The sequence below is a fragment of the Hyaloscypha bicolor genome (assembly GCF_002865645.1).
Source record: "Hyaloscypha bicolor E unplaced genomic scaffold K444scaffold_182, whole genome shotgun sequence".
Classification (NCBI taxonomy): Eukaryota; Fungi; Ascomycota; class Leotiomycetes; order Helotiales; family Hyaloscyphaceae; genus Hyaloscypha; species Hyaloscypha bicolor.
Genome location: NW_020194684.1, coordinates 2,099,322 through 2,115,443, shown reverse-complemented (window position 1 = coordinate 2,115,443; position 16,122 = coordinate 2,099,322). Strand labels below are relative to the sequence as shown.

The 16,122-nt window shown below is 47.8% G+C and overlaps 6 protein-coding genes across 6 annotated transcripts; 2 read left to right on the top strand and 4 right to left on the bottom strand.

Annotated features, from left to right (window-relative positions):
- Positions 1 to 140: 140 nt before the first annotated feature.
- K444DRAFT_228371 (uncharacterized protein) lies at positions 141 to 1,149 on the bottom strand. Its single transcript, XM_024871204.1, has 4 exons — positions 849 to 1,149; positions 700 to 779; positions 518 to 633; positions 141 to 462 (listed from the first exon to the last, which is right to left on the bottom strand). The coding sequence occupies exons 1-4, from the start codon at positions 988 to 990 to the stop codon at positions 258 to 260; spliced, it is 543 nt and encodes a 180-aa protein (XP_024728176.1). The 5' UTR covers positions 991 to 1,149; the 3' UTR covers positions 141 to 257.
- On the bottom strand, positions 1,150 to 1,936 carry K444DRAFT_228370 (uncharacterized protein). Its single transcript, XM_024871203.1, has 2 exons — positions 1,228 to 1,936; positions 1,150 to 1,177 (listed from the first exon to the last, which is right to left on the bottom strand). The coding sequence occupies exon 1, from the start codon at positions 1,834 to 1,836 to the stop codon at positions 1,360 to 1,362; it is 477 nt and encodes a 158-aa protein (XP_024728175.1). The 5' UTR covers positions 1,837 to 1,936; the 3' UTR covers positions 1,150 to 1,177; positions 1,228 to 1,359.
- A 1,309-nt stretch (positions 1,937 to 3,245) lies between these two features.
- Positions 3,246 to 4,835, bottom strand: K444DRAFT_636593 (uncharacterized protein; the record flags this gene model as incomplete). Its single annotated transcript, XM_024884014.1, has 1 exon — positions 3,246 to 4,835. One exon carries the CDS (start codon positions 4,833 to 4,835, stop codon positions 3,246 to 3,248), a length of 1,590 nt encoding a protein of 529 aa, XP_024728174.1.
- Positions 4,836 to 5,094: 259 nt separating this feature from the next.
- On the top strand, positions 5,095 to 7,177 carry K444DRAFT_620402 (uncharacterized protein). The gene is made up of 3 exons (XM_024881701.1): positions 5,095 to 5,279; positions 5,333 to 6,621; positions 6,742 to 7,177. The coding sequence occupies exons 1-3, from the start codon at positions 5,162 to 5,164 to the stop codon at positions 7,126 to 7,128; spliced, it is 1,794 nt and encodes a 597-aa protein (XP_024728173.1). The 5' UTR covers positions 5,095 to 5,161; the 3' UTR covers positions 7,129 to 7,177.
- A 345-nt stretch (positions 7,178 to 7,522) lies between these two features.
- K444DRAFT_482540 (ankyrin) lies at positions 7,523 to 7,807 on the bottom strand (the record flags this gene model as incomplete). The annotated part of the gene is made up of 1 exon (XM_024873031.1): positions 7,523 to 7,807. A coding segment is annotated over one exon (285 nt), but the record flags the coding sequence as incomplete, so codon positions are not given.
- A 6,817-nt stretch (positions 7,808 to 14,624) lies between these two features.
- K444DRAFT_601552 (ubiquitin carboxyl-terminal hydrolase) lies at positions 14,625 to 15,773 on the top strand. The gene is made up of 2 exons (XM_024878687.1): positions 14,625 to 14,709; positions 14,772 to 15,773. Exons 1-2 carry the CDS (start codon positions 14,682 to 14,684, stop codon positions 15,461 to 15,463), a joined length of 720 nt encoding a protein of 239 aa, XP_024728171.1. The 5' UTR covers positions 14,625 to 14,681; the 3' UTR covers positions 15,464 to 15,773.
- The last annotated feature ends 349 nt before the right edge of the window (positions 15,774 to 16,122 follow it).

The following is a 16,122-nucleotide window of genomic DNA, read 5'->3' as shown; positions in this document are numbered from 1 at the left end:
GCCGCTGCTGTTAAGCTTGATCATCTCAGAGAGTAGAGATCCAATGTGTTGGTTAGTGAGTTCATGTTTATCGTACTTCTCCGTCCACTTCTTCAAGATCTCTAAACCGTCAGTAGTGGATGCCAATTGCCGTAGGAAACTCCCGAGAATGCGGTTTGACTTCGTACTTGTGTTCGTGCCAGAACAGTAGTAGTACGCGAATGCTCCTGGTTTCGTTTTGCCATAAAGATGAGTAATGTGAACAATCACAGTAGAAGTTAGTACAGTTTTACCTGTTCAAGCGCTCCTTTCAGCCAAATGCCACAGGAAACTTTGGAATTCCGCCATTCCTTGAACTTGTCCAGTTTCCTCAACCATTCTCCCGGGTTTTGAAGATGCGAGATCTTGTTCTGGATGTCAATATGATTTTGGTCTCCACTTTCGTTGCCGGGGAGCCAGCCAAGGGTCATGGAATTATCTTCACTGTAAGAGTAGCAATCACCATCTGAAATTTCTTAAGGATTAGCTAGTCTCTTACCTCAGTATGCGAAGCAAACGTTTTGTGAGGTGATAGACAGGATTTATACCGCTATCAATCTTCTGCAAAATCTGGGCCAAGCTTTCCTGGTCACATTTGCCTTCGACAGTTTTCAGCTGGTAAGGAATGGTTAATATATATGTGTGAGTTTCGAAGTATGTATATGAATTAAATGATCCTACCGAATATTGAGCCCTTTCATCTGCAGAATCGATGGTCTTCTTTATGTCCGAAATGGTGCGTCCATCAAGACTCAGGACTGCTCGTCCAGCACGCTCTGAGTCGCCCAGAATTACTCAATAAAGTAGGCGTCACCCAAAGCAGAACGTACCTTCTGCGCATTGTTTCAGATAGTCGTTTATTTCAATCGAATAGAACAGGATCGCCTCATAAACGTCCGTAATGAGATCCTCAAACTCTTCATCTGTCGGCGGCCCTGTGTACAAGATTTCGTACCGTGCGTATCTTGTCATAATATGTGTGATGGCTTGGGAACTCACTATAATGAATTTACGGGCGTCTTTGGCATTTGCGGCAACTTCTAGGCCGAAAGATACGACTGACCATCCCAGGGCTGCATAGCCTGAAAATGTCAAACTTCACCACAGCATCGCCGAGAGACTTGGATTTCAACGCTCCACTGACAATATTATTGATAACCTAGAACCAGCAGTTAACGAAAGCTGGGGTGAATTGAAAGAGAAACCTGCCGGTGTCCACTTCGTGTCTTCTTCCTTCAACCTGTTGGCCCTCGAAACAATACTGCTCACATCTTCGGCGGTTAGACTGTCACCAGTAACAGATAGCTTGGAGCCCGACTTTGCTGGTATGGCATCTAACCCCTATCGATCCTTGGGGTCTAGCTTATCTGCTGCTTTTTTCCAAAGTATTCCTACGACAATCGCTGGCTTCTTTTTGTCCTGCCCCTGGGGTATAGGGGGCTGCTCATTAGCGGAGTCCAAGGCTGAGTTGCTGAGAGGCTCTGTAGGCGGCGCTTGCTTAGGTTCAGGAGGCGGCGTTTCCTCTTGTGTCGAAGCCGTTGTCGGTAAGTTCGCTGCTTCAGACGTTAATTTCAAGTTTGATGTCGAAGGAGGGGCTCCATCCGCTGCATCACTACTTATACCAGGACACTCGAATTGATGCTGCTGGTCATGAGCTGGAGGCAGCTTGTGTGAAGCTTGACTGGAGGTTTCAGTGTGAACGTTGAGTGATCGACCGGGCTCGCTCTCGTTCGCAGCCTTCTTGGCCAGACGCAATTTGGCCAGGGTACTCTTGACAGCGGCCCTTGCCTTTTTGAAGCTTTTGAAGCCCTTCATCATGGATTGCCAGTTGACAGCACGTTCTTGTATACCTAACAATGATGGATAGGGTTAAATTAAGCAATCCTCAAAAGAGAAATTGGCATTATACCAAGGCGGGCATGAAATAGAGTGCAGAGAGATGAGGAGGTGTCGGCCTTTTCGGCAGAAATATCCGAAATCGCTGTTCGGTAGGGTGCCGGTATGCTGTGTAACGCGACCGATTGAAATCCTTTCTCCGGGGTATCCGAGGAAGCCATGCGCAGTGAGTCGAAATCCGCCCTCCTTGAGAGAAGAGGTCCTTGTGATCTATCCTTTATGGACTAGGAAGCACTCGCTTGCATTATGGCCTGACCATCTATTTGCCTTGTACACATGAGACGCCGTTCTCTACCTTCTAGAAAGTGACTGCCATGAGCAATATCCGGCCAAGTGCCTATAATTGAATAGAACAATTTTTCGTGTTCTACTTTGCCCTGTTTTAGAATCCGTGATTTGAACCTCGTGATTCGACTCTTCTCTGTGATTTAATAGCATTTGTGTTCACAAAGTGCCCAGGAGGGAGCAAGGGCTACTCTTCATTTTCTTGGTCCCGCCAAGCAAGGGAAGGCTATCAAGACACCAGTCTCCAGAAAACAGCGAAATCGAAGTCCTCAAGATGCGTCCAAAAACCACGGATCCCCAAACGCCGTCGATCGAAGTGAATTGCAACGACGTAGCTACAACTGCCTTTCACGTTCAGAGGCGTGCGCGTGGCGGTGGTTTCGCCGTAGACTGGGTATGGGTGCCGGTTTGCATACGTTATGGTTGGAGGCTAAAGACCGACGTGTGGCCGTGCTTGGTCTTGACGAGCGGTGGCTTCCATTAGAGACAAAAATAAAGATTCCAAATATTCAACTGCATGCTTATTCATAAGAATCTAGTAGTATTTATTAATAAAGTAAGGTCAACTCGAGTGCATTCCACAAACAGGATTTTACCAGACCGCATGACTAATCGGTGATAATCGTGCCCGCGCTAAGATGAAACCTTTTCTTAACCTCACCTCTCTCAAGCTTCACCTCAACATATCGAAAACCGCAGTATCCAAACTCTTCCACATATACATACATTCCCAAACATTCACGTGCGAACAAGTTGTCACATTTATTAGGAATCAGGATGGTTTCGAAAGGAGGTTTTATTATCGACTCATCCTCTCAACCCCACTCCTCCAAGACCAAAGTTCATGACTCTCTGCCACTCTTGGTGGATCGGACGTTGAAGCCGCACACATTGTATGTGTAAGCCTCGAGCGGGCTGTACTCTGGGTACCGTAACGTGGGAGTTATGCACGTAGAGTGCTGGGATTCATAGATCCGTGCGATGATACGCTGTAGGTCAAGCCCAGATCACGAAAAGTGTCGAGACGCTAATTGCATTCGAAGGGGCTAGCACCAGTTTGCGAAGCCGTCTCCCCCATTGCCAACCCCCCCGCCGCCTCTCCAGCGGCCTCCCCAGTCGCCCCCCATGCCGCCCCCCATGCCGCCGCCGTGGTGTTGCTTGCCAGAGTCGCCACCACGGGCTATCTGTTCACGGAGTCGCCGATTGCTCTCGTGCTCATTTCTAAGTTGAGTCTTGAGCTTCTCAGGTGCGGCCCTGGCCTCGTCAAGTTGACGCTGCATCTCCTCCTTCTCTTCTCTCATATCTTTGATGATGTCCCTGGCCAAGTCCAGACGGCGCTCCAGTGTCTGCATCTTCTCGGTATCGAGAGCGGGCGGAGCAGTCGGATTGGCCTGTCGACGTTGAAAGTGTGACTTGTACTCGGCCAGTTCCGCACAAATTTGGAGAATCTGATCATTTAGATCATTTCGTTCATCGATGAGTTCGTTGTTCTTCTCGTGTGCCCCGTACAGCTGGTCGCTGAGCTCTTTGCCTGACCTTTGTTCCGATTGGAATCGCTGTTCGGCATTGGACTTCTCTTTCTCGAGCTCCTTGTTCTGTTTCTCGAGATCCTTCTCCCTCTTCGCACCAGAGGCAAGCTCGTTCTTGATTTGCGTGAGTTTGGCTTCTCTTGCTTCAAACTGCCCCTCGTAAACACTCTTGAGCTCTTGCTCCTTCTTCTTCATCGCCTCGCCGTGCCTCGATTTGATCCCCCTCAATTCCTTTGCCTGCTGTATCAACTTCTCTCGAAGCTCGTGCACCTCCGCAGTCAAGTCGTAGTCGACGGCCATCGTCCCCTGGTCGGCCGTTTCGATAGGTGGGGCCTCGGTGGCGGCAGTGACCAAGGCCTGCAACTCTTCCAGGGTCTTCACCTCCTCCAGTGTCTTCATCTCTGCCATAGCTCGTTCCTCGGACCGCGCAAGGATCGATTCCACAGTGTCCTCCTCGTATTCAGGCGCGGCCGAAGTGGTCGTAGCTTGCACCACTGCACCTGCAGCGGAATTCCCAGCGCTGACTGCTGTCTCCGACTGTGTGGGCGTGGCGTGCTGGTAACTTTCGCCTGCGCTTCTTGCTGTACGCTTCGAACCAGTCTGTACAGGAGCAGAGATCCGAGTAGACCGCTTCGTTGCTGTGTGAGGACTGGCCTCTTTCTCGGGAGGTGCATCTTTCTTCTTCTTTGGTTCCAGCTCTGCAGAAGGTCGTCTAACTGGCTGCGAATCTCCGAGAGTGGCGCGATGGGCGACACGCTCAGAGGAGACCTCCGAGGATAAAATCCCGTAGGGGTTGGACGGGAATGGATTGTACGGCTTCATCGCCCGCCCGCCATCCGGCTCGTCATCGACAGCATCTTCTCTCGAGTCTGTCATCTCATCGTTCGATCCGATGGCGTCGAGAATGCGCTCGGTTTCGGTATGTGCGGTTGCTGAAGCAGTGGCGGGCACTGCAGCGCTCATCGATGGAGTCGAGGCCGACTCCTCTTCGGCGGTCTTACTCTTCTTCTTCTTCTTCTTCTTCTTCTTCTTCTTCTTCTTCTTCTTCTTCTTCTTCTTCTTCTTCTTCTTCTTCTTCTTCTTCTTCTTATTGCTCTGATTCAGCATTTTTGTGAATGATGAATCCATTGATGTTATCGTGCCGAGCAAAGGCGCCCTCGATTTTGGTTTTGTTCACTCGGCCAGCAAGGCTCTCATCTCAGCCTTGCGCTCTATTGACTTTGTGCTCGCCTAATGCCACACTAGCGCCACAGGAATTTTGCATCATAATCGCGCTCTCGATCTGTTTGTTTCCTTCCTTCTACATCATCAAACAAACGTTGTCGTTGTCACCATGGCAGGCAACGAGAGCTATTACGTGCACGACCTTGAATGGTTCGTGGACAAATCTCGAAATACCGATATATCGACCGAACATATCCGAAATACTCGCGATGAAAATCCTCATCAAGCTCGTGAAGGCGTACCTGTTTTCATCCGACTGGCCCATGGCTTCGAAATTCGAGGCTTGGATTGAGTGGACCGCCGATGTCGAGCTCTGCCAGCTCCTCTGTAAGTATCGAGTGCCCCATCCCTTCTACCGGGCGCTGACTGACCGCCCGCAGTCAAGGGTCTCTTTAAATTCCCACACGCCGAGCCAGTGGAGGGGCGTCTGTATCCGAACACTGAACGCCAGAGAGGCCGAATCCCACTCGGAGTACCTCCCTCGAATGCCGGTGGGCAAGGAACCCCCTCGGGCCCCGCAAGTACACGTTCCAGTCACACTGTGCAGCCCCCGCCCCGTGGTAAGAAGTCGTTCGCCGAAGCCACCCGTCGACCCGCTGGCGCCAAGCCCAACCAAGTGAATAGGGGTCAGGGAACCGGCTCGATCGTTGGCCCGATGGCAGGCGTGAGTACCGGTGGATCGAACAACCCTAGTCAGCGCAGACCTACCGGTCAAAGTGCTTCCACGTCCTCTAGACCCAGACATCCCAAATATGTTCCCTTCGATTACACCGCCGAGACTCCTCGACAACCCAGACCCAACCATCATCCGATTGTTGATGAATCAGGCGAATTCATGTATTCCGTCGACCTACATGGGGCTCTTTGGAAGTTTGTCATCCTCGACAAGAAGCGCACAGCCCTTGATACCATCGGAAAGTACTTTCGTGTCGTCCTCGAGGTCCAAAAGCACGAAAACGGTATCACTTTGTGGGCGCAGCCTCCACTCGAGGACGAGGGCCGGTTCGCACAGTTCCAGCATCGTCCACGCCCGCGCGTCGACCGAGAACTTTCGGACCCTGTTAAGCATAACCTCGAACTTGCGTATGACTTTTTGACCCATTACATGCAAGAAACACAAATCTACACCCGGACCAATAGGAAAGGCCCAAACATCCTTGATTTCTTCGAATACTTCCTTGACCCAGCATTCAAGCCGCTTAGAGCCCGGCTGGAACCAGAAGAGTTCGGCGAGGATGACGAAGACGAGGAGGAGAAGGAGCGGGAGGCCAGCCAGACTCCACCAGCCTCCACCGCCGCCTCAAAGTCCGCACGAGGCCCAGCCCCTGCACAAGGACCACCACAGTCGAGTGTAGCTCAACCGCCGCGACGAGGCAATGAAGCAACCAAGCCGGCTTCTAGCGCGGCTGGACGCCCAGCAACTCCAGCCCAGCGAGCTACTTCGACCGCTCCGACCGATAGCGCGCAGAGCACAGCCAGCGAGCCAAAACCTTTCACTAGCAGACAAGTCAAGACAGATGAAGACCCATGGCCGTACAAGGTCAATGCCAAGGGCGAACCTATCCTGGCCACTCGAGACGACATGAAAGACCTCTTGCCTGGTGCTTCCCCGCAAGAGCTCCATGTCGCCACCGTGAAACACAACGATAAGATCCTCAGACAGCATATTGTGAGTTCCCCCAGCACGGTCCATCATATCGCGGACAAAGAGGGTCAACAGGATTGGGACAGGGAGCATGTGGAACGACAGGAATACGAGTTCAAGGCTAACGGTATCTGATTGGCACAGGAAGAGGAAAAGACGCGCTGGGTCTACGACCGTGCCACCGGAAAGCAAGTTCTCTGGGGTACGTGCGTCGAGGCTATCAAAGCTCGCGCGAAGGCCGAGGCCAAGAAGGAGCTGGTCCAGACTCCTGGATTCGTTCAACAGGTCAAGCGGGATCTATGGTCAGAATGGTGCGAGTCTTACGGGATGGACCCCAGGGATGGCCCGCCCAAGAAGCGTGCTCGTGCTCGTGCTCCGGCCCGCGCCGAAGACTCGGACTCCATAACCACGACACCAACACCAGTTGGCGAGGGTCCCAAGCCTGGAAACCAATCCCCGGTCACTGCCGCCGCGGTTTCAGAAGGAGTTGCGTTTGCTGCTTACCCTTCATCTCGGAAGAGCCCTCCATAATTTCTCCCAGATCACGAATCTCGTCCTCTTTCTTGAGACTACATCCTTGTGATAGACATCCTTTGTGATAATTCCACAGCTTGTCTGTGATGACTTCAAGCCGTCGAGCTTTATCCTCACGTAGGGAGACTTGTTCTCATTAGTTCCTTTATGGAGATGCGTCATGTACGCGAGTGATATGCTCAAGTCTTTACAGCCCTTGGCATGACCTTTAGACTTTGAGTCTTAGAATAGCGAATGCACTTTATTGCCTTGAGCAAATGTCCTCTATGGATATCGAGTCTTTGTACATAGAAAAATAAAATGGTTTTCATGCCTATATTTGAAACAAGTACAAAAACGTGAAGTAAAAATTCGTAATTTAAATAAACTTTTAATTTAAATAAAATTGCGCTGTCCGAATATTCTTAAATTTTGCCTCGATATTAGCCCCTTTCTCATATAGCATCACTACTATCTCTTCATGGCTGTCATAGCTTGCCCTGTGCAGCGCCGTCCGTCCATCATGATCCCTCGCCTCGACGTTAGCCCCTTTCTCTAGCAACAGCCGCAACATCGCCACGTGCCCCCCATAGTATCCATCAGTAACCACTCTCCCAGCCGCCTTATGCATCGATGTTTGTTCATTATAACCCCTAGCCTCGACGTCTGCCCCATTTTCTAGCAGCAGCCGTACTACCGCGTCCTGCCCTCTCCGGGCTGCTAAGACTAGTGCCGGCTCCCCCCACTCCCCATCTTTCGTCTCGAGCAGCACCTTCTTGTCCAGTAGCAGTTGTACCACCTCCCGGTGCCCATCGTAGGCCTCCTGCTGCAGAATTGTCCATCCGTTTCCAGTCTTTATATCGTCCGCCACCTTTTCTACCAGCAAGTGTACTATTGCCTTGCGTTCCCTGCCGCGCATTCTTCACCGAGTGCAACATCGACGTTTGTCTCCAGTAATAACCGGTCCTCATTCTCATCCCCTCTTTTTACGGCATTATACAGTTTTGCCGTTGCTACCAAGTTCTTTGAGCTTCTCTCTATATCTTTGCATTCTAGCAAATGTGCCATTGCTTCATATCCGTTCTATTGGAAAATGATTAATATATTGATGGAAAATTGATATAGGAGGTTGACAGTCTGTAGAATGACTAGATACAAGAGTGAAGTCTAAAAACAGAGGAGAAAGTGTCCAAAGTAAGGATCTTTATCCCCATTACCTATCGGCAATATCGATAATGCCTAGCCTGCTTTCTCCAATACATTATAAATCAGCTAATAAATCACAAGTAATCAAAATAACAATATATTAGTGAGCTTGGTAAGATCTGCGAGTGAACGCATAACAAATGAGAGTGGAGAATCCTAAATTAGTGGTTGAACCTGGTGCTGGAAGGACTGGTAAGCTAGCTAAGGTAGTGTACCAATTCAACAGATAGCTTCAAGGGCATACGCGGTAGTTGGGCGGAACGTCAGAGAAGACTATGCCAGTGCCTTGTATTTTGCGTGTGGCTCCAGGATGCACGACGGAGGCTACGTGGTTCCAATCAACGTCACTTTTAACCAACACCTACCACACTTCAATCCGCCATCGATTCTGCCTCGTTTTCAGGTAGCCTTGTAAAATGGAACAACCACCCGCCTCCCCAATTATTTTATTGTCCTGCGGCTTTCCATTTCAATTAACCTTTTAACTCTTCGCCTCGTTCTCATTTTATGACATGTGCACTTCGCACACCCACTACGCCGAATTTCAACCTCGACAAAACAATTGGTACGCAAGGCCTCCTGCAACTCTTCCGACCTGAAACTCCAAAGCACATATGTCATTTTAATATCCCTCCCTATACTACTCTTGAAATTGTCTATAGCTTGGGTCATTTTTGAAGCGAGCATGCGATCGCCATGGCTGAACTAGTCGCAGCCCTGGGTGTTTTGTCTAGTGTTGCCACTGTTGCCGACATTAGCTGTAATGCTATAGGACAGTGTCTAAACGCCATTAGGCACTGGAAGACAAGGCATAAGTTTTGGGACAATGTTATGAACAGATTTGCAGAGTATCTCCGGGTATGCATCTTACACCTTTAGAAACAATTTACCTTTTGCTAATAAGATTTAGTTTCTTGATCGTTTGACGAAAGCTGCCAGAGAGGCCAAAACCCGAACTAAAGACAAGTTTAATTGTCACGGAACCGATTGGGAGTCCATCGTTGATCAATGCCGTCAATTTTGTCTCACTCTTAAGCAGTTCCACAAAACCTGGAAAGCTCGAGAAGAGGCAAAACGGAAGAAGCTAGATCTTATAGCGAGTGGAATATCTTTCTACTACCAATTCACCCTCAGGCCACAAGCTCAAGCGCTGCTTAACGAATTAGAGAAAGCGAAGGTCCACATTTTGCTATATCAACAGTTGATATCTATCGAGCTGCAACTTCAAGGACAAGACGATATTGAATTCGTCAAATCTAGGTTACAATTCATGCATCAGTCAAGCCGACCGAACGACAGTGCGTCGGGAAAGAACCAGTCGAATCCCGATGTTTGCCCCAGCACCCAGGAGCAGAACGATCACGATAAATTTCAAGTTGCAGTTTCTAGTTTCTTAGCAGCCGTCTCGAACTCGAGAATAGTGAAAGGCAAATTTCACAGAAGATCCGAGCGGATACCGATTAAGACAAATCCTGAAACTACAAAAGAACAGAAGGGGTTTTAGTTGAACCATAGTATCGCTTAAGTTGAACCATATTATCAAACTTTGCATATGCTCGTTTATTTAGCTGATCCATAGTATCGCTTAAAGAAGCGAGACAGCTAGCCGAGCAAATAAATAGGTTTTATAACAATTATATTTTAGGCATATACTCTCCTTATATTCTGCGTATACTCCCCTTATGCTCTGCATATATATATAGGCAATAAGTTATATGAGCTAGGAAGGTTCGGGTTAGTCCCGAGCTTGCGAGGGGGCTTAGAGTCAGGGGTTAGGGTCTGGGTTAGTCCGGGGGGTCAGGGGGCGGTGAGAGCTCCCAGTATTGGGATATATTAAAGTATAAAGGCTCTACGGGTTAGGTTCAGTATATGCTAGGCATATAGATTCTATATGCCGAATATATATTACGGGTAGTAATAAAGTAAAGTATATACTAAGTATATGGGTTCCATATATCGAGTATATGCTTGAGTAATAGTAATAGTAAAGCAAGATATATTCTAGCTTACTTATATACTTCTTAGCAATAAGAGTAAAGCATATACTAGGTATATAGTTTTTATATGCAGAGTATATGTTTGAGTGATAGTAATAGTAAAGCAAGATATATTCTAACTTACCTATATGTTTCTTAGTAGTAAAGGTTAAGTATATGCTAGGAGTATACCTGGCGGGCCGTTGAGAGGAGGTCGGGGTTGGATAGAGGGTGTAAACGAGGGCTGGTGTCTATATATTACTAAAGATAGTGAGTATAGTACGGTTTTTGGTGAGGGAAGTTGAACCATATTATGGAAAATACAAGGGTATTCTCGCTACTGATAATATGGTTCAACTTAAGCGATATTATGGTTCAGCTACTGCCTCAGAACAGAATCCGGAGCAGGCCCAGGGTTTGGGAACCTCAGCTCAAGCCTTGGACGAAGTCATACCCCGAATTGATACAAGTGATGCAAACTCACTTTTTTCTGCATCTAGCAGCAAAGAAAGCATGACAGACGGCCTCATGGAAACCCCACCGCGTATAATTCCAGTGAGGTCTCACAAATCAGTCTCGTGCGAATCCGGAGATGCCGGAGAGATTTCTAAAATCATGCATGCAAGCGATTTGACGTCTCTTGTAGACGAGGGTCGCGACTTAGTTCAAATTATTAACACCACCATCGGACGAACTAGTACAGAGGATTCAGAGCAGGTGGACTTTACTCTTGATTCGACCGATACTCAAGGACCACAGAACAAGACACCGTGCAACACTGCCCCTCGCGATCTCATCAATATATCATCGTCTGATGGTGATCCAGATGCCTTGAGGCTAATGGTAAACGTACAAAACTCAGAGACAATTCTTGGTAGTGCTATTCGAGAGTCAAGAGAAATAGCATTGTCTTTGAAAGATAATGATCGCCCCGCCAACTCGGACATCGAAAACACTTTGGTAGAGGGGTCTGAGACTAGCAAACTACAAGAAAAATCCGAATCCCAACCAACGCATACGGAATCTTCGTCAGTGACATATGTGGGCAAGCCGGTTGAACCCTTGGATTAGAGTACCTCTGAAAAGAAGCAAAATGCAGCAAATGAGCTGTACAGATCCTATTGAAATTGGTACGCTACCATAGCTAGCTTACCAGTCCTTCCAGCACCAGGTTCAACCACTCTCATTTGTCATGCGTCACTCGCCGAGCTTACCAAGCTTACTAGTATATCGTCATTTTGATTACCTTTGATTTATTAGCTGATTGATAATATATCGGAGAAAGCGGGCTCGGCATCACCGGTATCGCCGAAGGGTAATGGGAATAAATCCCTTACTTTGGACACTTTTCCTCTATTTTCCAGAACTCACTCTTCTGTATCTAGTCATTCTGCAGTCTATCAACCTTCAATATATCGATTTTCCATCAATAAATCGATTACTTTCCAATAGATCCATTACTAAAAAGCCATCGACGTCAACCCATACGGAAGATGTTCTCCAAGATACCAAAACCGACTCTATATTACAAGATAACCAAGATGAAGAAGACCATTTCTCTAGTCGTCCCGGGGATCTCCTGCAAACCTTCGAGAGAATGTTTTCTCGAAGCCATTTTCGAATGTCAAGTCACGAAGCACAATACAAGGTTGGACAGGAGTTCATCGCTGACGGGACGTGGATGACTATTGCAACGTTCAATGACACCGTGGGATTTTCTTTTCTTCCAAAAACCCGACCATTGGATCCAACTTGCTTTAATGCCAAAAGACTGCCATCGAAAAACAATACTTCTAGATTGTATTTTCCAGACGGCCAAGAATTCACCGTTACTCTCTGTAATCCAGCGAAAGGATCATAGAAGAGTAATACTAAGGTTGTTTTTCTTACCAATGGATAACGAAAATCAGTCTACCTGAAGGAAGGCACGTTGGACTTCGGCAAAGGGCCACCATTTTATTGGAGCTTCAAAAACATCGAACTTCCGCCTACTGCCTCTTGTTACGCTCTGCCGCTTCATGTTGAAATTAGGGGCCTGAGGCCCCTAATAGGCTTAGTAAGCCCTGGAACAGAGCCTTAGGGGCTGTGTACTAATGGGGCTTAAGCCATAGGCTTATTACTGAGTAGATTATGCCCTGTAAGGTTGATACAGGGCATAATAAGCCCTGTGAGGCTAAATCGGTTCAGCTGAGGTTGAATGGTTCAGTATAAGGCTCTCTGGTTTAGGGGTTTAGTGCATGTGACTTAGGGGGTTCAGGGCTATATATACGGTCTACTTACCACTGTAGAACAGCAGTCAATTCAATACGTTTTACTTGGTTTATATTGCAAGCACGTGACCCTAGCTATATTGCTTTAGCTAGTTCAACACTTCACTAGGAAATTTAGCGTCACGTGACCACGCGATGACGCATACGGCTGGCTAGTATTTAGAACACCAAAGCTCCTGTACTCAGAGCTTCCCTCCTTAGTTTAGAATCCTCGGATTAAGAGCCACTCTACCTGCTTTCCAAGCCCAGAGCCCGGTTTCGTGACACCTCTCCAATGATCCAAGTGGGACTTCATACGATTATCTATTGGGATCACCCTTCCTCCAGGCTCCTGAAATAGTCTGCACGACGACCTGAACTACGTATATGGATCATGATATTATGTGCTTTGCCAAGGGGTCCTAAGAGCCTGAACTTTGCTTTCTTTGCCTCCTCATTTATAAGCTGCCCATCTGCCTCTCCCTCATCGTACGGCTCAAGCTCATCTATATCTACTAGATCTGTAAATAAGAAGGCTTGTACGACAAGGCTAATAATATAGCCAATACACCGGATCCGCCAGTTATTAGCTGACCACTCCTTCTCGTACTTCTCCCATATATGCTTCTCAATCGTACGGCAAAGGACGTTATTTGGGGGGGCATTGTTAGCTATAATAGCTCTAAGCTTCTCCTTAACGCCGTAATCCTGAAGGACAGGGAGAAAGATCGAGAACTGGTCATCTCCGCCGTGGCTATGCACCTTCTTTAGAGCAAGAAGGGCTTTCTCCTTCTTCTGGTCGTACGAGGTAAAGTGTGAACAGATCGCTAGAAGAAGCCATCGATTTGGTGAGGTCTAAATATCAAGAGAGATATAGATATGAGAGAGCGTCGCCTGAACTGCCTTTCGTACAGTATCCTTGTGTTTTTGGAAAGCTTCCCCAACCTTATTGCGTAATCCTGTATGATACGTTATAACCTTGCCTTTACATGCTCTATTAAGAACATGGCAAAAGGTACAGAACGCTGGCCAATCACCTAAGCAGAACGAGAGGTTATATATAACAATTAGAGTAATTGGAGCTTTAGTGAGGGCGTCTTAATTAATCGATTTCTCTAGGATTGCTATATCGAACTCCGTAGTATCCCCAGTCGCTATAGCTTAGTAGTAAATCTGTTTGAGTTATTGTTATATGACCTCTTGGCCCTTACTTAAACCCTTCTCAATTGAAACCTGAGAATGCTTCCTTTGAATATACTTAGTTATAAAAAAGCATTATTAGCACCGTGAGGTTTATCGTCGATATTATAATAAAAATAATAAAGAAGCTCTCGATTCTCATACTCTAAGGGTTCGCGAGTATAAGCCCAGATAGGGGATGATTTCTTGCCCTTTTTACATATACTCGTACGTGAAGCTGCTACTGACTCTGCTATTATTGAAGGGGTATAGGAGGAGTCTTTGTCCTGAAAGAAAAAAGACATTTTAATAAAGTTCTAGCTGAGAAACTGTCGTACGAGGAGGTTAGAGATCTTTGGCGGCGTCTGCCATTCTGGCCTGCACGGTCTAGTGGCAAGATGCGTTAGCCCTGGGAGAATCTATATACATAGATTCATACAGTAGTTAAGACGGAAACGCCCGCAGAGACATTTGTTTGTCTCGTTGTGGATACTTGCCTAGCTGGTAGGACAACAGCACGGCCGATGCCAGGAAAAGGTCATTCATTGCATGTTTATCACAGGTCCGAAAATTGCAGGATCCATGACAAAGATGTGGCCGTGCGGTCGACGATGTCGACCGAAGCCCGGTTAACTCTTTATAGCTTAGCTCACTACAACGTTACTAACTCTACTAACTCTACTCTTACCTTACTAATCTCTAACTACTACTCTAATAACATCTTTAGCTATAGGTGTTTTGCAAAATACCTTGAGCATTCCTAGCAGTGAATAAGATTAGATAAGAAACACGGACGCCAGTCGTGGTTGGTTGGGCAACTCGCTTGTCGGAGCCCGGAGGCCGAGGCCCCACCCACACACGCACATAGAAGGCGCCGTTCTCAATTCCTTGTTGAGCACACCATCTCCTTCCTGCCAACATTTCTAACTTTTCGACGTCCTCCATCTATTGATTCCTCAAAATGGAAAACAAGACATGGGTAATGCTTGGTAAGGGGCCTAAGCCTTCATGAATCACTCGTCTTTAAGTAGAAACTCATCGCAAATGGCAGAGAACAACCCTAATGTAATGAACCAATTGGCCGCGAAGTTGGGTCTATCGTCCGAGCTCCAATTCTACGACGTCTATTCCCTGGATGAAGAACAACTCGCACATATCCCTCGACCTGCCCTGGCTCTGCTGGTCATCATTCCACTTACAGAAGCTTGGGATCGAAGTCGCAAGGCTGAAGACGCTGACAAAGAACCCTACACTGGCTCCGGCCTTGATGAGCCGGTAATCTGGTTCAAGCAGACCATCGGCCACGCCTGTGGATCCATCGGTCTGCTCCATAGCGTGATCAACGGTCCGGCCGTCGACTTTATCAAGCGTGATTCCGATCTCGCAGCGATACGAAGCCTCGCCATACCGCTAGATATGACCAAACGCGCCGAAATGCTGTACAACAGCGGGCCATTCGAATTTGCTCACAAGTCGGTCGAGCTGGCCGGCGACAGCGCTGCGGATCCAACGGGTGAGCGTGAGGGTGGGCATTTTGTGAGTTTTGTCAAGAGCGGTGGGAAGCTCTGGGAGCTTGAAGGGTCGAGGATGGGTCCTCTGGAGAGAGGAAGTCTTGCTGACGACGAGGACGTTCTCAGTCCGCGAGCGCTTGACATGGGCATCAAGAGGATCATCAAGTTGAACGCGGATGGAGGAGGAGGGGACCTTCTTTTTAGCTGCATTGCTTTGGCTCGCGGGTCTTAGGCTCTGACTGGGAATCGGCACACACGCATTACGGATATACTAGGCTGTATTCGGAGCATCTAATGAGATTCGAGAAGACATTATCTTGCTCCCTAGATCTACACGAGACCAGAACGGACACTCGAATCTCTCCATGTTATAGCACGAGAGAAACGGGCTTTACTAACATGGCTGCAAGATTCCCAGAGAGGAATATCGAACCTTTGCAGTTGCGCAGAATAGGTAGACGTGTTATGTAGAAGTTCTGACCGTGAACAGGTTGCTATAGTCCTCTAGCCTACGACTCTACGTGTACTGGCCCTCTACAAACATCTCAACAATCTTGTCGTGCCTTTCTGAAGAAGCAGCCTGTGAAGCAGTGCTATAGCATTTGCACCCTTATTTAGGAGCATCTCGGCGATCTTATCGTGCCCTTCTAATGAAGAAGCTCAGCATCGGATCTATAGCATCTGCTCGGCACTTTAACAGTTGCGTCATAAGCTAGAAGCATCTCTGCAATCATATCGTGTCCTTTAGAAGAAGAAGCCTAACAAGAATCGGATTAAGGGATTAAGTCTGTTCCCATTTGACTCGCTTCCCAACGTGCACCGTACACGCCGCAGTACATCCCCGCATTTCTTTAATAGGAAGGGCGCAAGTTTAGAATTCTTATTAGTAAA